The sequence below is a fragment of the Schistocerca cancellata genome, chromosome 7 (assembly GCF_023864275.1).
Source record: "Schistocerca cancellata isolate TAMUIC-IGC-003103 chromosome 7, iqSchCanc2.1, whole genome shotgun sequence".
Taxonomy (NCBI): domain Eukaryota; kingdom Metazoa; phylum Arthropoda; class Insecta; order Orthoptera; family Acrididae; genus Schistocerca; species Schistocerca cancellata.
The window spans coordinates 324,507,758-324,531,996 of NC_064632.1; the positions used below are offsets into that span (position 1 = coordinate 324,507,758).

The following is a 24,239-nucleotide window of genomic DNA, read 5'->3' on the forward strand; positions in this document are numbered from 1 at the left end:
TGAGAAACACTTTGTGCACTAAAAAAGTAAAGCTAAATTTAAGAAAACTGGTATTTCATGTCTTGAATACGGTGAAGAAATATTTATTAGGGGATGAAAGTTGCTATGGAAATATCATCACAAGAATGCAAAAGCCATGTTTAACAAAAGTTTGGATTCCAGCTACCAAGCTACAAGGGCCACTTTATGGGCAGAAGTGTGCTCGGAAGAGACCATGCTTATATGGCCTTACCTAGCACGAAAAGTTGAGAAGGTGTTGTAGTTAGTGAACAACATAAAAATTCAATTAAATAATAAAAAATTAAAAAAAAAAAAGAAAATCGTCGCAGGCTACATGAGTGAAGCAGTGGCTGCTAAGCTAGTATAATAATGTAATTAAGTAGGAGATTATGGAGATTATGATGCACAGCAATTGCATCTTTTCTTATGTATTTTTCTTTATTTTTTTTCTGGTAATTCTATAGCTCACATAAAGAAAGCATTAACTATTTCGGCAATGCTGGGTTTACTCATATAACTGTTGGTATTTACCAGAAGATTGAGAGACTTATGTATGAAACAATTTCAGTTTTGAATATACTGTTCACAAGCAACAATAATCGTTTAGCTTTATATACATATGTAAGTGTGTATCTCTCATAGCCTGTATCAGATGCACCAAGTACAGCAAGAGTGTTTCTTTAGTAACTGTTTCATCAAATTAATCTTTATTAGCAACTGTAATAGATAAACTTCTAGTGATCCTTCATCACTTATAAAATGTTATATTGGGTGGAACTGTCACCCAAAATCATTCAGATTGTAACGCCTTCCCATAGAAAGTATCTGTTAGGACATACATATAAACTAGCCTGAATAGGAAGTAAATCCTTTCATTTACTTAATAGATCCTCTGACCAGGTGAATTTCATCCTCCAAAGACATGGGATAAAAGCTTTATTTCCATTGGTATTTGATATCATTGATCATTCAGAAGAGCAAGATATAGCTTCAGCAACATAAAATTTGTTGCATTTCTTCGCAATGGTAGTTAAAGAATTAAACATTCTGAGCTGCAACAGTAACGAGAAGTCCTCACACTCTATGTCATAAGCATTATTTATCATGCTTTTCATCAATTGCTTTGGAAAATACTCTGGGTATCCTCTCAGGAACTTGTGGTCATATCACATCTTGTTCTTTTTTGGTATCAACCCTTTGGCTGTTTTCAGGGTAAAATATCAAAATAAAACTACATTTCACATTCAGTGGGGAACTCTCTATCCAGAGTAGTTTCAGATACTTTCTTTACCATAAAAATACTTATGCCTTCTCAAGGAAAGATTCCAGGGAAAAGTGCAGAAGGGTACGCCATCTATTATGGGTGCAAGGTTTTCCCTCAGTTCCTCCCCCCCCCCTCCCTCCCCCCTCTCCTTCTGCTAGAGCAAAAGTACTTACTAGCTTTATCTGAATTTTTTTGACAAAGATGCACCAGAGGGCTTTGCCTGTCTATCTTCTAACATGGACGAATGATGTTTGGAAACCACTGTTGTTGATTATATAAGTGATTGTATGTATGACTTTGTGTCTGGGCATGTATCAGTCCGCTCCTGCAGTGGTGCAGAGGATTCTATTTTGATGTGTCTGAAGCTTGTGCAGCCATTGACTACACTTCATCGAACCTTGCAGAACTAGCACTCCAGGAAGAAAGGATATTGCAGAGACATGGCTTAGCCACAGCCTAGGGGATGCTTCCAGAATAAGATTTTCACTCTGCAGTGGAGAGCATACTGATTTGAAACTTCCTGACAAATTAACTGTGTGTCGGACTGAGACTCAAACTCAGGACCTTTGCCTTTCACAGGCAAGTGCTCTACCAACTGAGCTACCAAAGCACGACTCATGACCAATCTTCACAGCTTCAATTCTACCAGTAACTCGTCTCCTACCTTCCAAACTGGAAGGTAGGAGATAAGGTACTGGCAGGATTGAAGCTGTGAGGACGGGTCATGAGTCATGCTTGGGTAGCTCAGAAGGTAGATCATTTGCCCGTGAAAGGCAAAGGTCCTGACTTCGAGTCTCAGTCCGGCACACAGTTTTAATCTGTCAGGAAGTTTCATATCAGTGCACACTCTGCTACAGAGTGAAAATCTCATTCAACATCCCATGTGCTCGTGGCCTTGCAACTATGGAACACTACCTTTCCCAATATCCTCTTGATACCAAACCCACCATATCTTTCCTAATCCTTCTGTCTAACCACATCCTGACCCACAGTTATTTAAATTTTGATGGCAAACATCTATAAACAAATCCATGGTACTGCCATGGGTACTCACATGACCCCATCCTATGTAAACTTATTCATGGGCCATCTGGAGGAATTTTTCCTGCCCAGTCAACACCTGAAACGCCTTGCCTGGTTCAGATTCATTACCAAGCAAGGTGCACAGTGATTAGCACGTGGACTTGCATTTGGGAGGATGATGATTCAAACCCTCGTCTGGCCATGCAGATCTAGGTTTTCAATTGTTTCCCTAAATCAGTTCAGGCAAGTGCCAGGATGCTTTCTTTGAAAGGGCATGGTCGATTTCCTTCACCATCCTTCCCTAATATGACCTCATTGCCGATGGGATGTTAAACACTAATCTCCTACTCCTCCTCAGATTCATTGCTGAGATTTTTATGATCTGGGCTCATGGCAGAGACAACCTTTTCACTTTCCTCCATAACCTAAGCACTTTTTCCAAAATGTGGTTTACCTGGTCCATCTCAACTCAGAAACCACGTTTGAAGATGTCAGTCTCCACCTCTCAGATGACTCTGTAAATACGTCTCTTTATATCAAGCACACCAGCACCAGTAGTATCTCCACTTTTACAGCTCTCACCCATTTCATGTAGAAAAGTCTCTTCCATACAGTCTTGTCACCTGTGGATGCTGTGTTTGCAATGGAAGGCAGAAAGTGTTGAAATACACTGATAACTTTACCAGAGCTTTTTTTTGACAGACAGTAGTCTATCAAGCTCATCCATAAATAGATCTTCTGTACAATCTCCTCTTCTAGCACCAGTAACCCATTTAACCTGTTACCAGCCACCACTCCTCTAGTCACTCAGTATCACTGTGGTCTAGAAATGGTCAGCCACATCTGCACCAGGCCTTCGACTTTCTCCTATTGTGCCTTGAGATGAGGGATATCCTACCCAACATCCTCCCCACATCACCCAAACTAGTGCTCTGCTGACCAACCAACCTACAGAACATCCTTGTCCATCTGTGCCTCAATCTTGCTCCCTATCCTGCATCCCATTGATCACTGTGGTCGACCAAGGTGCAGGAACTGTCACACATCCACCCAACACCTGCTACTGCAGTCCAGTTATTGGCATCTCCTGAATAAATGACAGGGCCACACTTTAAAGCAACCATGTTATGTATCAGCTGTGCTGCGTTTTCTGTACAGCATTCTGTGTGGATGTGACAAGTAATCGAGTGCCCACTCACATGAATGGCCACTGCCAAACTGTGGCAAACTACAGACTTAACCATCCAATTGCCAAACATTCTGTGCATCACAGCTGAAATACTTCAGCAGCTGCTTCACTATGCAGGCCATTTAGATAATGTCTTCCAGTAGAAGTTTCTCTGAACTCTGCAGGTGGGAGGTGTTCCTTCAGCCTATCCTGCACTTCCACACTCCCCCTGGCCTAAAGCCTAAACCTCCATTAACTTTTTTCCTACTGCCTCAGCATACCCTTTGCTTTCGCTCTTCTGTTCACACCACTCCTTCCTCATCCAGATCGTGTAGTAAATTCTCACACCACTCTTCCACCCTCTGCCCTCCCCTCCCAATTTGTGAACTCTCTCTCCCTCTCTCTCTCCCTGTCACTGTCGCTCCTCTACCCCCATTTTTCCACTCCTTTCCCTTACCCTCTCCCCTGCCTGTCTCCCTCTTCATCAGCACCTTCCTCTCCTTCCCTTTGTGCCCTCATCCCTCTTCCTCTCTATCATTTATGTGTTCTGCCCTATTTTGTCTTATCTGTTTGTCATCTGTTGAAAGACTTGCCTCATATTATCCACTAACTCCTCCTTGCATTGTTGTTCTTCTGTCCTTCTTTACCCTTCCCAACCTACATCTACCCAGGCAACTGCTTTCAACAATCAATATTCAGTAATAAGTCTTCCCCCCCCCTCCCCCCCCCCCCCCCAATGAACCATGGACCTTGCCATTGGTGGGGAGGCTTGCATGCCTCAACAATACAGCTGTACCGTAGGTGCAACCACAACGGAGGGGTATCTGTTGAGAGGCCAGACAAATGGGTGGTTCCTGAAGAGGGGCAGCAGCCTTTCCAGTAGTTACAGGGGCAACAGCCTGGTTGAATGACGGATCTGGCCTTGTAACACTAACAAAAACGACCTTGCTGTGCTGGTACTGCGAACGGCTGAAAGCGAGGGGAAACTACAGCCGTAATTTTTCCTGAGGGCATGCAGCTTTACTGTATGATTAAATGATGATGGCGTCATCTTGGATAAAATATTCCGGAGGTAAAATAGTCCCCCATTCAGATCTCCGGGTAGGGACTACTCAAGAGGATGTCGTTATCAGGAGAAAGAAAACTGGCGTTCTACGGATCAGAGCGTGGAATGTCAGATTCCTTAATCAGGCAGGTAGGTTAGAAAATTTAAAAAGGGAAAGTTAAAGTTAGATATAGTGGGAATTAGTGAAGTTCAGTGGCAGAAGGAACAAGACTTTTGGTCAGGCGAATACAGGATCATAAATACAAAATCAAATAGGGGTAATGCAGGAATAACTTTAATAAAGAATAGGAAAATAGGAGTGTGGGTAAGCTACTACAAACAGCATAGTGAATGCATTATTGCGGCCAAGATAGACACGAAGCCCATGCCTACTACAGTAGTACAAGTTTATATGCCAACTAGCTCTGCAGATGACGAAGAAATTGAAGAAATGTATGATGAAATAAATGAAATTATTCAGATAGTGAAAGGAGACGAAAATTTAATAGTGATGGGTGACTGGAATTCGGTAGTAGGAAAAGGGAGAGAAGTAAACGTAGTAGGTGAATATGGATTGGGGATAAGAAATGAAAGAGGAAGCCGCTTGGTAGAATTTTGCACAGAGCACAACTTAATCATAGCTAACACGTGGTTCAAGAATCATGAAAGAAGGTTGTGTACATGGAAGAACCCTGGAGATACTGACAGGTTTCAGATAGACTATATAATGGTAAGACAGAGATTTAGGAACCAGGTTTTAAATTGTAAGACATTTCCAGGGGCAGATGTGGACTCTGACCACAATCTATAGGTTATGAACTGTAGATTAAAACTGAAGAAACTGCAAAAAGGTGGGAATTTAAGGAGATGGGACCTGGATAAACTGACTAAACCAGAGGTTGTAGAGAGTTTCAGGGAGAGCATAAGGGAACAATTGACAGGAATGGGGGAAAGAAATGCAGTAGAAGAAGAATGGGTAGCTTTGAGGGATAAAGTAGTGAAGGCAGCAGAGGATCAAATAGGTAAAAAGACAAGGGCTAGTAGAACTCCTTGGGTAACAGAAGAAATATCGAATTTCATTGATGAAAGGGGAAAATATAAAAATGCAGTAAATGAAGCAGGCAAAAAGGAATACAAACGTCTCAAAAATGAGATTGACAGGAAGTGCAAAATGGCTTAGCAGGGATGGCTGGAGAACAAATGTAAGGTTGTAGAGGCTTATCTCACTAGAGTAGGATAGATACTGCCTACAGGAAAATTAAAGAGACCTTTGGAGAAAAGAGAACCACTTGTATGAATATCGAGAGCTCAGATGGAAACACAGTTCTAAGCAAAGAAGGGAAAGCAAAAAGGTGGAAGGAGTATATAGAGGGTCTATAAAAGGGCGATGTACTTGAGGACAATACTAAGGAAATGGAAGAGGATGAAGATGAAGATGAAATGGGAGATATGATATTGCGTGAAGAGTTTGACAGAGCACTGAAAGATCTGAGCCGAAACAAGGCCCCGGGAGTAGACAGCATTCCATTAGAACTACTGATGGCCTTGGGAGAGCCAGTCCTGACGAAACTCTACCATCTGGTGAGCAAGATGTATGAGACAGGCAAAATACCCTCACAATTCAAGAAGAATATAATAATTTCAATCCCAAAGAAAGCAGGTGTTGACAGATGTGAAAATTGCCGAACAATCAGTTTAATAAGGCACAGCTGCAAAATATTAATGTGAATTCTTTACAGACAAATGGAAAAACTAGTAGAAGCCGACCTCGGGGAAGATCAGTTTGGATTCCGTAGAAATATTGGAACATGTGAGGCAATACTGACCCTACGACTTATCTTAGAAGCTAGATTAAGGAAAGGCAAACCTACATTTCTAGCATTTGTAGACTTAGAGAAAGCATTTGACAATGTTGTCTGGAATACGCTCTTTGAAATTCTGAAGGTGGCAGGGGTAAAATACAGGGAGCAACAGGCTATTTACAATTTATACAGAAACCAGATGGCAGTTATAAGAGTCGAGGGACATGAAAGGGAAGCAGTGGTTGGGAAGGGAGTGAGACAGGATTGTAGCCTATCCCCGATGTTATTCAATCTTTATATTGGGCAAGCAGTGAAGGAAACAAAAGAAAAATTCGGAGCAGGTATTAAAATCCATGGAGAAGTAATAAACACTTTGAGGTTTGCTGATGACATTGTAATTCTGTCAGAGACAGCAAAGGACTTGGAAGAGCAGTTGAACGGAATGGATAGTGGTTTGAAAGGAGGATATATTATGAACATCAGCAGAAGTAAAACGAGGATAATGGAATGTAGTCGAATTAAGTCGGATGATGCTGAGGAAATTAGATTAGGAAATGAGACACTTAAAGTAATAAAGGAGTTTTGCTATTTGGAGAGCAAAATAACTGATGATGGTCGAAGTAGTGAGGATATAAAGTGTAGACTGGCAATGGCAAGGAAAGCGTTTCTGAGGAAGAGAAATTTGTTAACATCGAGTATAGATTTAAGTGTCAGGAAATCGTTTCTGAAAGTATCTGTATAGACTGTAGCCATGTATGAAGTGAAACATGGGCGATAAATAGTTTAGACAAGAAGAGAATAGAAGCTTTTGAAATGTGGTGCTACAGAAGAATGCTGAAGATTAGATGGATAGATCACATAACTAATGAGGAGGTACTGAACAGAATAGGGAGAAGAGAAATTTATGGCACAACTTGACTAGAAGAAGGGATCGGTTGGTAAGACATGTTCTGAGGTATCAAGGGATCACCAATTTAGTATTGGAGGGCAGTGTGGAGGGTAAAAATCGTAGAGGGAAAGCCAAGAGAGGAATACACTAAGCAGATTCAAAAGGATGTAGTTTGCAGTAGGTACTGGGAGATGAAGAAGCTTGCACAGGATAGAGTAGCATGGAGAGCTGCATCAAACCAGTCTCAGGACTGAGGACCACAACAACAACAACAACAACAACAACATGACCAGGAAATCTCCAGAATCAAAGCCTTTCTTCAAAATATTAAAGTGTACAATGCTTGCTTCTAACTGACTTCTTTCAGTATCACTTTGACCTACACTAACAGAGGTGAAATCGTATCTGTTCCTTACATTCAGGGACAAACCTATCCCAACATGGGATCGTTACTACCACTACTCAATGAAGAGCATAAATTTCTGCAGATATATTTAATTGGAGATGAAGAAACAGAAGTTGATCAATGATGCACAGATATCAGTGGATTGAGATGAGAAGTAGCCCAAGATGTGCAGAGGATCTTACATGAATGTAATCATCTGATTCAGATATCCAAAACACCATTAGACTGGATGGTTTCTGATGACTATAAAGTTATAATACATGGAGAATATGAATGTTGATTTAAATCACTTCAGATAGAAGAAGTCACCATCGTAATAGAGTACAGTGGAAACACAAGCCGTGACATAATTGTACAACAAAGAAGAGAAGGACTACAAGGCATTTCAGAGACACATCATTGACATGATGCCCTCCAATATCTGTTAATATTTCTGTACAAGAGGATAAATATCATCTTGATGTGAAACAAAGCCAACCTGAAAAACCTGAAACATGTGTAGAAACAAACAAAAAGGTCACTTCCAAGGAGTTCTTTGCTTACTGCTTAATGATCAAGATACAATGAAACATGCAATCACATTGTCAACACTTGCCGTTTATTCCAACAATTCCTGGTAGATACATATGCAAAAATAGAACTGGAGTGGATGCTTTAAATAAGACTGAATTAGAAGAAACTATGAATCGAAGAATACATCCAGCTTTTGAGATTCAATCGTAAATGATGGAAACACTGATGACATTGGAACAATGGTAATCTTACCCTCAGGATACATAGGAAGTCCAAGGCACATGCAGAAATACACTCAAGATGCCATGACCTGCATAAGAAAATGTAGATGATCTGACCACTTCATAACATTCACATGCCTCATTGTGGGTGGAAATCAAAGAACAAGTAAGATACAGGCAAACCCCCATACATCAACATGACACAACAGCCTCAATTTTCTGACAAAAACAAACAAGGTTTATTGAAGTCATCACAAAATACCACATGTTTGGAACCATTAGATGCTGGATGTACACAATCAAACAGCAGGCTACACGACAATTCATCCTACAGACAATGACAATATCATTAGATTAGATTAGATCAGATTAGATTTACTTTCATTCCAATTGATCTGTAGTGAGGAGGACCTCCAGGATGTGGAACATGTCAGAATTTCCCCATCCATAAAAAGATTTGGAACTGTGTGACATAGTAGTGAAAAATATGATTCATGGGCCATTAAACCCCAATTAACACATGTATGAATGAGAGAAAAGAAGAAGAAGACAACTTGGATGACACACAAGCTGAAGTTTGTGGCTACCCCAAATACAAAAGACAATAATTCAAAAATGAAAAATGTTGGGTTCAATGACATTCTCATTCACGAAATGGGAAAGAAGCAGCATGGTGGATTTTCGATTTTCCCATACATGAATGCAAACCAACTGTGCAACATCTAGCAGTACATTTGGAGAGAGTCTACTTCACAAAAGACACCAGCAGAAAAATTGCAAGTGAACCACCTCAGAACACAACATTAACAGCTCTTTACCAACTGTGCCAAAAGGATCCATTTGTGAAAACATTACTTTGTGTTGGTGTCCCTACCTATTATATGTGGAACACGAGGAAAATCATTCAACAACAAAAACAAGAAATCCCAGTAGAAGATCATCCACAAATCATGAAAACTAGAGCACTAGACCGAGTATACACTGTACATCTGAACAACATTGAATGTTTCTGCCTCTGGATGTTGCTACATGAAATGCTGAAATACGGAGACCAACAAGTTTCACAGATGTCAAGACTGTTGATGGTTACCTATGACAGACAAACAGAGAACCATGCTAATGCTTAGGGCTACTGGAAAATGACAACCACTGGGAATTAACACTACAATAAACCTCGCTCAGCCTCAGCTGAACACAAGAGAGACTTGGGGCACTTAAAGAGAATATGAATGATGACATACACCATTGAATTCAACAACATCTTCAACAAAACACTCATTTGCCTAGAAGATAAATGTTTAGCAATAAAGTCACACCTTAGTACAACTTGGAATACAAGCACCATGAAAAGATGCTATCAGTGTACTGAATTACAAAATTACTAAGGAAAAATGAACTACCTCAATACATTGCTCACAATGAACCACTCCTCTGTGACAATCAAAAGGAAATTTACAACGTTATCATGGACTGGATTGACAACAACACTGGTGGAATTATTTACTTGGATATATGAGAGTTTAACCATCCAAAGATGAAACAACCACACATTTTGCTCAACAACTTTAGGGCACATATCCCACTGACCGGTCTCATCAAACTCAACAGTTCTCTCTGCAACACAGCTGTGCTGGCATAAGCACTCTGGGCAGCAAAGAGGTTGCAAGTAGATTGATAGAGGCCAAAGACAGACTTGCAAGAAACACCCTGCCAGTGTCCTCTCAGCACCAGTATTTAGGCGGCCACCGCAGACCGGAGGGCCCAGTAACAATCAGTTATCCAGTGAGCCAATGAGTCGAGGCATCAGTCGCAGCCCAATGAGAGTCATAGTTGCATTTAGCTCAGCCTCTAGCTCAGAGTCAAGCAACCCATAGTGGCAAGAGTAGTGTGCATAGCGGACTTGTTCTTCATCAGCAGTGAGGCTAATGCGGACTACTATGGAAGACTTGTACCACAGCACATGGAAGCTTAATTTAAGTAGCTCTTTGTTTATATTAATAAAGAACCCTATTAATAAATGCATGCTGTTGTGTTACAGAAAAGGGGACTCCGTCCACCAACAACATCCACTTCTTGCTTCCCATGATACAAGTCTACAGTGACAACAAGACGACACAAAAATAGTCTGCTGAAAATGAACTCACTGATCAAATTTATACTAACACTGTTCACAACTATACCAACCAGGACTGGCTATTTGAAGAGGCAATTTTAGCAACTTAAGAAATATCGTTGATGATATCAACTTTAATATTCAAAAGAAAATTTCCGGTGAAGAGAGTCTATACAAATCAATTAACATGATGCTAAACATTGAAGGAAGTGTGAACTTCTGAACAGAATTTGTAGGCTCCTTACAAGTACCAGGGCACTGCCTTCAACTTAAAACTGGATCTCCAATCACACTACTCAGAAATTTCGACTCACCACAACTATATGATGGACTGGGAATGATCATCAAACAATTATCGAACAACATAACAGAAGCCAAAATTATGACTGGAAAGTACAAAGGACAGACACTATTTATCCCCAGAATGCCACTGATCTCTTCTGAACTGTCATTCCAGTTTAAAAGACTGCAGTTTCTAATCAAATAAGCCTACAGTTTTACAAGTAACAAAGTGTAAGGACAGACTTTAAATTATTGCAGCATCAACCTCAAAGACTCCTGCCTCTCTCACAATCAACTAAACGTATCTTGCTCTCAAGGAGGAAATTTGAAAAATTTGTGCATATGCACCTCAGATAGCAAAATGTTGTTTATAAACAAATATTTTAAATAGTTAGAATATGTTTTCGAACTGCAACTAGTACCCTGTAACTTTAACTTGAGATGGTATCTGTGTGGGAATATTCTAAGTTCATAACGTAACAACACAAAATCCTCACCATACATTGTTAGTTGGTTCCATTCTTGAAAGTAGAGGGATTGTCTACTAGTCCCAACTGGAATAACAGTTGGTGGGGAACAACTAATGAAGGTGGAAAGTTCCAAGTATCTGGGAAGTTTATTAAAGGGGAATGGAAGAAAAAAACAGAGAAATAAATGAGTGTGGGAGACAATCAGAAACATTCCAGAACAGTGTTAGAAGTCTGATGTGGAGTAAGGATATTCCTCAAACAGCAAAAGTGTTGGATATCAGGCATACTGCATTCCAATCATGACATATGCATTGGAGACCTAGATAATGAAAGGAAGAGAAAGAAGCAAAATACAAGCTAGTCAGATGAAATACATGAGTTATAGTGTTGGAGTGATAAAGGCAGATAGCTTAAGAAATGAGGGGATCAGAGAATTAGCGAATGAGGAAAGTGGCAGGATAGTATAAGACAGTGCTTGATTTGTTAAAAAAGAGGTTCTGGTACTGTGACCTCAAAGTGGGCAACGGTGTGTGTTTTTGAAATTTAGATTACTTAAAACATTATTTTAATGCTTGTCTGTGCATTTTGAAATACAACAGACACTGTCTGATTTTCTGCATTGGTACAACTGCCACCAAGTTACCAATTAGAATGAATGGGCATAGATAGAGCATGCTCTACAACTTGAGGGTTGTGACCTCTGTGCTTGTTTCACAACATATGCCATTTGGATTCTCCCCCCTGACACCAGATTCTCAGAACTATGAAGGGGGGAACTGGCATTACAAAATGTCCTTAATTTATGTTAAAGTCTGTGGACTCAGCATTTTTTTACAGTAACTGTTCCTTTCTTTGCTTATTTTTAGTTTTCTACATCCTTTATCTTCCGACCTGTCTATTTTTCCTCACCCTCCCCCCCCCCCCCCCCCAACTCACCTGTTTACTATGTATAATGCCCTTAGCTGTGTGCTATTGTTAACTCTTGCTTGATATTTTGTCAGTAACCTCTGTCTTGCTTATTACTCTATCTTCCTCCTTTAAGCTCTCAGGTTTTGAAATCTCATCCAGTGCAATCACCTAAAAGCAATCTTTCCTTCTCATCCTGTCTGGTAAGACTCCCCTGACCCAATGTTCTGGGCAAATTTTCCACAACTCTCCCTATTTCCTAAATGTCTCCAGTACTTTTACTTCATCCTTCTTTATTCCCCTTCAATCCTTCTGCCAGGAGACGGTGCTATTGGCTCCAAAAATTTGCACATTTTTCTATCTATCCAGTTATATTATATATTCAAAAATTATTTTGTGAAGTCATTATTCTGGTTGCTATTTTAGGATTTTCACTATTTCATGGATGTAGCAGGAAGATCACCATATCAGTATGCCACAGGAGATGTCTGATTGGAAAAGACTGACCTATGCTGTCTTGAAAGACTCATTAGTCACTGCATCTGTCAGTTTTCACATAACATGCTTAAGGTATTCACTTGCAGGCAGAGCAAATATTTTTACTCCAGTTTAATTTGGTATCTACTTACAATTTTTTCCGAAGTTATTAATGCAGTTCTGTGTTGGCTTGGTGTGTCTTAATCAGTGTCATGCCACCTGTAAATCACATTATTGAATGAGCTCCTAGATCATTAATTGCAACAAAGGAAAATAATGGATTGAGGACTGAGTCCTGTGGCTCACCAGTCCAAATTACCTTCAGTGGAGAACATCTAATTTTAACAGGGACAAACTGCCTATTTTTTTCTAATTGGATTCGATCACATCTAAAGAGAAGTTCTGAGTGTAGTAAAATTACAATTTTCCAAGTAAGATGGGGTATACAGTCAAAAACTTTCTGAGGTCACAAAATGCAACAGATACCAAATTTTTATTTTCATGTCCAGTTAGCACTTGGTTTTTAACTTTAACTTGGAGATCATGCTTTTTGAAATAGTTTTTTTTTAGCTGGTTGTTCATAAGAGACTAAAAGACATGGAGAAAGAACTGTAGAAACTGACCGGTAGTTGTGGGGCAGATGCTTAAATCCCTTTTTTGAAGATTGGTGTGACTTCTAGAGTTATTAAAAGACAGTCTAAGCACCCAGGTCATGCAATACTAGTTGGAGGTGACTTGAACCTACCAAGTGTAGACATGGATGTCTATGAATTCATTGCAGGGGGTACAGACAGAAAGTCATGCAAAATACTTTTGAACATGTTTTCTGATAACTGTCTTGAGCAGCTAGCTCGGCAGCACACATGCAATGGAAATATCATAGACCTTTTAGCTACAAATAGGCTGGACCTTACTGACAATGTCAGTATAGAAGTGGGGATTACTGATCATGATGTCATTACAGCAACAATGACTAGGAAAGTTAATACAGCCGTGAAGAAGACTAGGAGAGTGTTTCTATTAGACAGAGCAGATAAGCAATTATTAGCATCTCACTTAGACAGTGAATTTGCATCACTTAGTTTCAGTAAGATGGATGTAGAGGAATTATGGGCAAAGTTAAGCAGATTGTAAGTTGTGGTCTGGAGAGTTATGTGCCTAGTAAGCGGATAAAGGATGGAAAAGTCACACCAATGTTTAATAACATAATTCAGAGGACACTGAGGAAGCAGAGGCTGTTGCACTTTCGGTTCAAAAGGGAACGCACGAATGATGACATACAAAGGTTAGTAGAAATTCGGGGGTCTGTGAAAAGATTTATGTGTGAATCATACAACAACTACCACTGTCATACCCTAGCAAAAGACCTGGCATAGAACCCGAGGAAATTCTGACCTTATGTTAAACCACTAAGTGGGTGTAAGGCTTCCATTCAGCCCCTTGTTGACCAAAGTGATGTGGCAGTTGAAGATAGCAAAATGAAAGCTGAAGTTTTAAATTTCACATTCCAGAAATTGTTCTCACTGGAGAATTGTACAAACATACCATCATTTGACCATTGGACAGACTCCCATACGGACAACATAGTAATAAGAATCGCTGGCATAGAGAACCAATGAAAGTAAATAAACCACCAGGTTTGGTTGGAATCCAAGTTCGATTTTACAAGGAGTACCCTACAGCATTGGCTCCTTACCTAGCTTGCATTTGTCATGAATCTCTCATTCAGCACAAAGTCCCAAGTGACTGGAAAAAGACACAGGTGGCTCCAGTACATAAGAAGGGTGAAAGAATGGCTCTGCAAAATTACAGACCAATACCCCTGACTTCAATTTGTTGCGGAATCCTTGAACATATTTTCACTTCAAATATAATAAACATTCTTGAGACAGAAGTTTATGTATGTGAATCAGCATGGTTTTAGAAAGCATTGTTCATGCATAACTCAAATTGTCCTTTTCTCACATGATATACTGAGAACTATTGATGAAGGGCAACAGGTAGATTGCATATTTTTAGATTTATAGAAAGCATTTGGTACTGTGACCCTACTGCAGGCTGTTAATGAAGTTACAAGCATATAGAATAAGTTCACAGATATGTCAGTGGCTTGATACTTCTTAAATAATATAACCCAGTTTGTTGTCCTTGACGGTGAGTGCTCATCACTCAGACAAGATATCATCAGGAGTGCCCCAGTGAAGTGTGTTCTCTCAGGGAGTGTGTTCTCTATTTACATAAGTGATTTGGTGGACAGTGTGGGCAGCAATCTGCAGTTGTTTGCTGATGATGCCGTGGTGTACAGTAAGGTGTCAAAGTAGAGTGACTGTAGGAAGATACAAGATGACTTAGACAAAATTTCCAGTTGGTATGATTAATGGCAGCTAACCCTAAATGTGGAAAAGTGTAAGTTAATGCTGGTGAGTAGGAAGATCAAATCTGTAATGTTCGGATACAGTATTGCTTGACACAGTCAAGTTGTCAAATATCTGGGCATAACGGTGCAAAACGATATGAGATGGAACGAGCATGAGAGAACTGTGGCAGGAAAGATGAATGGTTGACTGCAGTTTATTGGGAGAATTTTATGAATGAGTGGTACACCTGTAAAGGAAACCGCACATAGTATGCCAGTGAGACCTATTCTTGAGTACTGCTGAAGTGTTTGGAACGCATACCGGGTCAGACTGTAGGAAGACATCGAAGTGATTCAGAGGCAGGCTGCTAGATTTGTTACCGGCAAGTTTGAACAACATGTAAGTGTTAGAGTGATGCTTCAGGAACTCAAATGGGAATCCCTGAATGGAAGGTGATGTTTTTTTTTTTTTTTTTCCCCCCCCCCCCCCCCGAGAAACACTGTTGAGTAAATTTGGGGTACCGACATTTGAAGCTGACTGTTGAATGATTGTACTGCCACTAACATATATTGTGCTTAAGGACCATGAATATAAGAATGAGGAATTAGGGCTCATACAGAGGCATATACACTCCTGGAAATGGAAAAAAGAACACATTGACACCGGTGTTTCAGACCCACCATACTTGCTCCGGACACTGCGAGAGGGCTGTACAAGCAATGATCACACACACGGCACAGCCGACACACCAGGAACCGCGGTGTTGGCCGTCGAATGGCGCTAGCTGCGCAGCATTTGTGCACCGCCGCCGTCAGTGTCAGCCAGTTTGCCGTGGCATACGGAGCTCCATCGCAGTCTTTAACACTGGTAGCATGCCGCGACAGCGTGGACGTGAACCGTATGTGCAGTTGACGGACTTTGAGCGAGGGCGTATAGTGGGCATGCGGGAGGCCGGGTGCACGTACCGCCGAATTGCTCAACACGTGGGGCGTGAGGTCTCCACAGTACATCGATGTTGTCGCCAGTGGTGCACGTGCCCGTCGACCTGGGACCGGACCGCAGCGACGCACGGTTGCACGCCAAGACCGTAGGATCGTACGCAGTGCCGTAGGGGATCGCACCGCCACTTCCCAGCAAATTAGGGACACTGCTGCTCCTGGGGTATCGGCGAGGACCTTTCGCAACCGTCTCCATGAAGCTGGGCTACGGTCCCGCACACCATTAGGCCGTCTTCCGCTCACGCCCCAACGTCGTGCAGCCCGCCTCCAGTGGTGTCGCGACAGGCGTGAAAGGAGGGACGAATGGAGACGTGTCGTCTTCAGCGATGAGAGTCGCTTCTGCCTTGGTGCCAATGATGGTCGTATGCGTGTTTGGCGCCGTTCAGGTGAGCGCCACAATCAGGACTGCATATGACCGAGGCACACAGGGCCAATACCCGGCATCATGGTGAGGGGAGCGATCTCCTACACTGGCCGTACACCACTGGTGATCGTCGAGGGGACACTGAATAGTGCACGGTACATCCAAACCGTCATCGAACCCATCGTTCTACCATTCCTAGACCGGCAAGGGAACTTGCTGTTCCAACAGGACAATGCACGTCCGCATGTATCCCGTGCCACCCAATGTGCTCTAGAAGGTGTAAGTCAACTACCCTGGCCAGCAAGATCTCCGGATCTGTCCCCCATTGAGCATGTTTGGGACTGGATGAAGCGTCGTCTCACGCGGTCTGCACGTCCAGCACGAACGCTGGTCCAACTGAGGCGCCAGGTGGAAATGGCATGGCAAGCCGTTCCACAGGACTACATCCAGCATCTCTACGATCGTCTCCATGGGAGAATAGCAGCCTGCATTGCTGCGAAAGGTGGATATACACTGTACTAGTGCCGACATTGTGCATGCTCTGTTGCCTGTGTCTATGTGCCTGTGGTTCTGTCAGTGTGATCATGTGATGTATCTGACCCCAGGAATGTGTCAATAAAGTTTCCCCTTCCTGGGACAATGAATTCACGGTGTTCTTATTTCAATTTCCAGGAGTGTAGATAGTCGTTTTTTCATCATTCTATTTATGAGTGGAACAGGAAAGGAAATGACTAGTAGTGCTACAGGGTACCCTCTGTCATGCACCATATGGTGGCTTGCTGAGTACTGATGTAGATGTAGATGTAGACTTTAGCAGTTTTGAGTGCAGCAGAGAAAACTGCAGATTGTAAATATTTATTTAAAAAAGGTAATATAGATAAGATGATGTTTCTTTAATTACGTAGTTTGAGTACCAATAACAGTCCATATTTCTGAGGTTTGGTATATAGCAGTTATTCTGATTCAGTTGTCACATTTGACAGCCCTTGGAAGTGCCTGCAATTGGAACAAACTGGTATAATATCTTTTACTGTCAAGCTTTATCTTATCTTGCCAGTGAGGTGCAGAATGACGAAAGGTACACTGCTGACATATTGTTTGATGTTGCTCTCCTTGCAGATTGACATATCTGTTGATTACTTTACCCACTGATCCTGATCACATTTCTGTAGTTGGCCGTATTCATTGGATAGGTTTTTAGCATCAGATATAATTATTTCTTGTTGTACTAATGTTCTCCGTATTCTACAGCTATACCAGGAGATACACCTAAGCACAAGGAAATGAAAGTTGTTTGGGTTGTTTCTGTACATAAATTGAGAATAGGATATGTAGCACTTTGTCAGCAGATGGGAACATTGAGGATGGGCAGAGAACCAAATTTCTCTACCTCTATGAACAACTGTTTAGATGCACGAAGATTCTCCCAGTAGTCCTCATCTATGGGACTAAACAGCAAACATAACATTTATGTAGTAGTGAAGGTGCATGGAATTTGTGTTGAAAGGAATTACTGTAAACATACTCTGATCCACAGTACAGGAGGATAACATGGTTGTATTATTTGAAGAAGGTCTAAAACATGTGAAACAATAGAAAGCTACTTTTATTCTACTCTATGTCTGTTGGGTAGGTCTCAGATGGTAGTACGGTATAGCAAATGGAAAGTACACCACATACAAATTGAAAAATGTAGTACTACTTATGAACATGAGATAAACAAACTGAATAATTTGGTGCTGGTTATTACAATATTTCGTGAATCCATGTCTGAAGTGTGATCTTCAAAACTATGTAGAGTTCTCAAATGTCCACCTGGATGCTATTGTAATTCCTCCATGACAGTTCAATAAACAGACTCATTGCAATGTTCTGGTGTTTCCTGATGACTGGTGCTTGGCTCTTGTTGGTGTCATATGCATGTTGGCTGTTACCCCATCCAGCACTTTGCTCCTATTGCTGTCTGTGGAGCCCCCCACCATGGGTGATGATAGTGGTCGAGAGAGTGGTGCCTGGCTCCAAACTATGGCCTCCAGTTACGCATTAATGCTGTTGAGTGCAGACTTAACTGTATGGGGTTGTTCTTTTTTTTTTTTTTTTTTGGTTCAGTGCAGGGCTCCAAGCCTGACCCAGTTGTAGGCTGCTATCTCTGTTGGTTAGATCATCTGAAACCCTAATTTCAGTGACCTCTAATCAAGCAATCCCAGAAGCAGGAAGATTGCTCAAGTATTTTGGTGTTGTCATTATCTATGTATGTCTGGTTTTTATACTGTGATTAGCCATGGCTGGTTTGATGGTGGAATTATGATGAGACCTGGGCAGACACCCAAGAATTCTACAAGGTAGAAATATACTGGGGAAACATCAGACCCATATCTGTCTGTCATCTGGAGCTGAAGAAAAACACCATCTATCTCGCCTTAAGGTTGAGCTTAAAGTTAGGACACTACAGCCTTCCTTCTTTCCTTTTGTTTTGTATTCACATTCTTCTCTCTCAGTCTCTCTGTCATTGTCTATCATCTTGTTATTTTATTTTATTTTTATTCCTTCCCTCACAACTCATTCCATGTGTCCCTCTACTTCTCTAATACTTTCAATTCTTTGTTTTCTTTTTCAGTTTTCTCCGTCCAGTTTCTTGGTTTTAAGCTCTCATTGTAGAGCTGTTGCTGATCATTTGCTCACTGTTAGTCATACCACAGGAGGTGAATCCTAGTCGTTACTCAATTTTTGCTGAAAATTTCATTACTCAGGTTATGTTAATTATTGTTGTAATTTATGCCCACATTTATTTAATTTTTTTTGTGATCATGTTTTAGAATTAACACAGTTTCTCATAGTTTGGTGTGATATCCCTCCAAGGTACAAAGGGAGTGAAACTGCTTCCATTGCTAATTTACTATCTGTTGCGCTATTGTAGTTCATGACTTCTGCGATGTCAAGTTGTGTGGTAATGCTGTGAGAAGTTTCGTAAAAATGAGTCAGATCAGTAGAAAAGAAGGAACAGTTTACTACGGACATGTTCTTGCAATTTATTGGAAGGGAGCAAAAATGGTGGAAGTTCCTGCACAACCCAGTGTAAAGCAACATACAAAAATGTTGTGGAAACAATCTTTTTTGTACACCCAGAAAAAGTCACATTGACTTCTTATATGAAAGAAATTAGGCTGATTTCTCAGATTTGTGTACTGACCAACTATGTTCAGTTAGCAGTGGTCATATCCAAAATAGGACCCATTTGAAGCCACACAAATGTAATTCATTCTGTACCTGCTCAAAATATTTTTGAAAATAATTTTCCATACTGCCGCAGAGAAACTAAACCATGTTTGCTTCCTGCTTAAGCATGAGAACAAATCTCTAATAAACTACTAATCTGCTATCACTGATTTTGATGTACATATCATATCATAAGAACACAGTTTAAGATAGTTTCTTGCTTTTTTTAAAAATCTAGTATACCCCAAACTTACACCTAGCATTAGTTTATGGTCATATATTATAAATTATTCCATTTATTCTTCAAAGTGAAGTTACTCCTTTTTGCAGGAAACAAATAAGAAGACCGCTTCAAATGCATTTGGATTCATATTGTAAGGATGTGATTCTGATGTTTTTATGATTATAATCGAATGTGTATAAATTATGAAGCCTGTTAAAAATATATTGTGACCAGTTTATTCTAAATTTTTATGATGGTATTAATCTGTTCTGAAAATTTGTGAGGCAAATTTTGTAACCGGTTCTTCATATCATTTATTTGACTGTACTTCTTTATGAGAGTATGTAAATCACCTGCTAGCATAATTGAATTGTTGCACTTTTCTTTTAGCCAAAAGACATAGTGGAAGACATAATTGGTGAAGAATGCTCTAGTCTTGAAGAAACAAAACTTCAAGCCGAGTATGACAGAAAAATGGAAGTTGCAAATCAAAGAAAACAAGGAGTTTTGGATTTACTCAAAAGTTACCAACAAACATTTGAGTTACTACTGAAGAGGTTATAATTTCTGATATTTTCTTCTTATCGTATTATTAATCTTTATTTGCCTAAGAAGTATCTACTGATGTGCACTGGTGTGCTATGTATCACTATTTATGAAAAACTGAACAAAATCTTGGATTAACTGTTTCAGTTTGTGTATTTCATTCTGCTGCATTCATTCAGGTTAAACAAATGATTAAAAGATATGAATGTAATAGAGGGAAACATTCCACGTGGGAAAAATATATCTAAAAATAAAGATGATGTGACTTACCAAACGAAAGTGCTGGCATGTTGATAGACACACAAACAAACACAGACATACACACAAAATTCAAGCTTTCGCAACCAACGGTTGCTTCATCGGGAAAGAGGGAAGGAGAGGGAACGAAGAAAGGATGTGGGTTTTAAGGGAGAGGGTAAGGAGTCATTCCAATCCCGGGAGCGGAAATACTTACCTTAGGGGGAAAAAAGGACAGGTATACACTCGCACACACCCATATCCAACCGCACATACACAGACACAAGCATACATTTGTAAAGGCAAAGAGTTTCGGCAGAGATGTCAGTCGAGGCAGAAGTACAGATGCAAAGACATTGTTGAAAGACAGGTGAGGTATGAGTGACGGCAACTTGAAATTAGCGAAGGTTGAGGCCTGGCAGATAACGAGAAGAGAGGATATACTGAAGGGCAAGTTCCCATCTCCGGAGTTCTGACAGGTTGGTGTTAGTGGAGAGTATCCAGATAACCCGAACAGTGTAACACTGTGCCAAGATGTGCTGGCCGTGCACCAAGGCATGTTTAGCCACAGGGTGATCCTCATTACCAACAAACACTGTCTGCCTGTGTCCATTCATGCGAATGGACAGTTTGTTGCTGGTCATTCCCACATAGAAAGCTTCACAGTGTGGGCAGGTCAGTTGGTAAATCACGTGGGTGCTTTCACACGTGGCTCTGCCTTTGATCGTGTACACCTTCCAGGTTACAGGACTGGAGTAGGTGGTGGTCGGCGGGTGCATGGGACAGGTTTTACACCAGGGGCGGTTACAAGGGTAGGAGCGAGAGGGTAGGGAAGGTGGTTTGGGGATTTCATAGGGATGAACTAAGAGGTTACGAAGGTTAGGTGGACGGCGGAAAGACACTCTTGGTGGAGTGGGGAGGATTTCATGAAGGATGGATTTCATTTCAGGGCAGGATTTGAGGAAGTCGTATCCCTGCTGGAGTGCCACATTCAGAGTCTGATCCAGTTCCGGAAAGTATCCTGTCACAAGTGGGGCACTTTTATAGTTCTTCTGTGGGAGGTTCTGGGCTTGAGGGGATGAGGAAGTGGCTCTGGTTATTTGCTTCTGTACCAGGTCGGGAGGGTAGTTACGGGATGCGAAAGCTGTTTTCAGATTGTTGGTGTAATGGTTCAAGGATTCCGGACTGGAGCAGATTCGTTTGCCACGAAGACCCAGGCTGTAGGAAAGGGACCGTTTGATGTGGAATGGCTGGCAGCTGTCATAATGGAGGTACTGTTGCTTGTTGGTGGGTTTGATGTGGACGAACGTGTGAAGTTGGCCATTGGACAGATGGAGGTCAACGTCAAGGAAAGTGGCATGGGATTTGGAGTAGGACCAGGTGAATCTGATGGAATCAAAGGAGCTGAGGTTGGAGAGGAAATTCTGGAGCTCTTCTTCACTGTGAGTCCAGATCATGAAGATGTCATCAATAAATCTGTACCAAACTTTGGGTTGGCAGGCCTGGGTAACTGAGAAGGCTTCCTCTAAGCGTCCCATGAATAGGTTGGCGTACGAGGGGGCCATCCTGGTACCCATGGGTGTTCCCATTAATTGTTGGTATGTCTGGCCTTCAATCAAAGGCAGAGCCACGTGTGAAAGCACCCACATGATTTACCAACTGACCTGCCTACACTGTGAAGCTTTCTATGTGGGAATGACCAGCAACAAACTGTCCATTCGCATGAATGGACACAGGCAGACAGTGTTTGTTGGTAATGAGGATCACCCCGTGGCTAAACATGCCTTGGTGCATGGCCAGCACATCTTGGCACAGTGTTACACCAACTGGGTTATCTGGATACTTCCCACTAACACCAACCTGTCAAAACTCCGGAGATGGGAACTTGCCCTTCAGTATATCCTCTCTTATCGTTATCTGCCAGGCCTCAACCTCCTCTAATTTCAAGTTGCCGCCGCTCATACCTCACCTGTCTTTCAACAACATCTTTGCATCTGCACTTCTGCCTCGACTGACATCTCTGCCGAAACTCTTTGCCTTTACAAATGTCTGCTTGTGTCTGTGTATGTGCAGTTGGATATGGGTGTGTGTGCGAGTGTATCCTTTTTTTTCCCCCTAAGGTAAGTCTTTCCGCTCCCGGGATTGGAATGACTCCTTACCCTCTCCCTTAAAACCCACATCCTTTCGTCTTTCCCTCTCCTTCCCTCTTTCCTGATGAAGCAACCGTCGGTTGCGAATGCTTGAATTTTATGTGTATGTTTGTGTTTGTTTGTGTGTCTATCGACCTGCCAGCGCTTTCGTTTGGTAAGTCACATCATCTTTGTTTATATATATATTTTTCCCACGTGGAATGTTTCCCTGTATTATATCCATATCATTAATTTGAACCCAACAATTACGTTTGTTATTGTCACTGTTGCATTTCGAAATCTTTTCTGTCGTCTTACTTTCTCGCTCTGTTTTTGCCACTTGTTTCACTTTTTATTCACCTTCTCCTTTTTACCGCAATCTACTATACAATTTTATCCCGCCTATATATACTCAGTAATACGTAACCCACTTCCAAAAAAAAGAAAATTATAATAATAATAATAATATTTTTTCCGCTGCTATAAAATCCACAGTTTCTAGTTCACAAAGAGTTCCTTTCACCTATTAAACAACCATTTCGGCTAGTTCTAATAACTTTCGCTTTATTTCCATTTTTCGTTTTTCCTACATCACTGATCATTTTTAGCCACTTCCCACAGGTTTTAATGTCATTATTTCTTCGTCAGACGATTGTTAGCCTCATTTTCATAATCTGCCACCACAAAACCACTCTTTTCAATTCATTTACACGCAGTTCTTTCGAAATTTTCCCTAATTTCTCCAACCTTTAACGTGTTTTGGCGGCAACACAACCACCTAACCTTTGTGCACATCGTTGTCTACCAACCCAAGTTCACTACAGGATCAACATAGACCATCTTTAACCGACACTTTTTCGCCTTTTTTCACACCAGATCTCCATTTGCTTTCTAGTTCACCTTTATCTCTCCCCATATATTTTTATATTTATTTTCATTTTCATTTCAGCCTCATGTTACACTTTCAACCTTCTAATACCATGTCACCCTCACAACACCTCCACCACGACCCCATTAAGTTTTATTTACATTCCCTCCGCAAACATGCCTTCGCCCTAGCCAGATTACACTCCCACATTTTATTTTCTCAGGCTTGTCTGACATTTGGCATCACCCCCAAAGGCCTCACACTTAAAGTTCCCATCTCTGGCTGCAACCCTTCTTTCCATCAGTCCCTATACCAGTTACAAACTGAACAATCCATTGCCCTCACCCACCTAATCCTTCACCTACACATCAACTCAGCCAATGAACACACCCATCAACTCCTATCCTTAATAAAAGTCCTCAATCTTTCCTCTCCCACATCCACACCGGCTGTTCAGAGCATCCTCCTACAGGCCAACTGCAAATTAGAGCAGCATGCCACCCTCCACTTTAAAAAACTATCCAATCTCCTGGTTTCCCACCTCCGGAAAGGCAACTCACTCACTCTTCACAACCTTTCCAACAAACTTCAACCTCCTCTCATTGCACACAAACCCAGTCTCTCCCATCTACTCAATCTCCCACATCCAACTCCACTCCCTCCAAAACCTCAAAATTCCAATCAACACAGTCTGGAACCACAACACTCTAATTCAGTAGTTA

At 41.2% G+C, this 24,239-nt stretch overlaps 1 protein-coding gene across 1 annotated transcript in view; it reads left to right on the plus strand.

The window, feature by feature from the left end:
• Positions 1–24,239, plus strand: part of LOC126092749 (cilia- and flagella-associated protein 44) — a 668,515-nt gene that overhangs the window by 264,914 nt on the left and 379,362 nt on the right. The window contains exon 13 of the mRNA XM_049908475.1: positions 20,128–20,294. Coding sequence (XP_049764432.1) covers positions 20,128–20,294 — 167 coding nt within the window. The remainder of the gene's footprint in view (positions 1–20,127; positions 20,295–24,239) is intronic.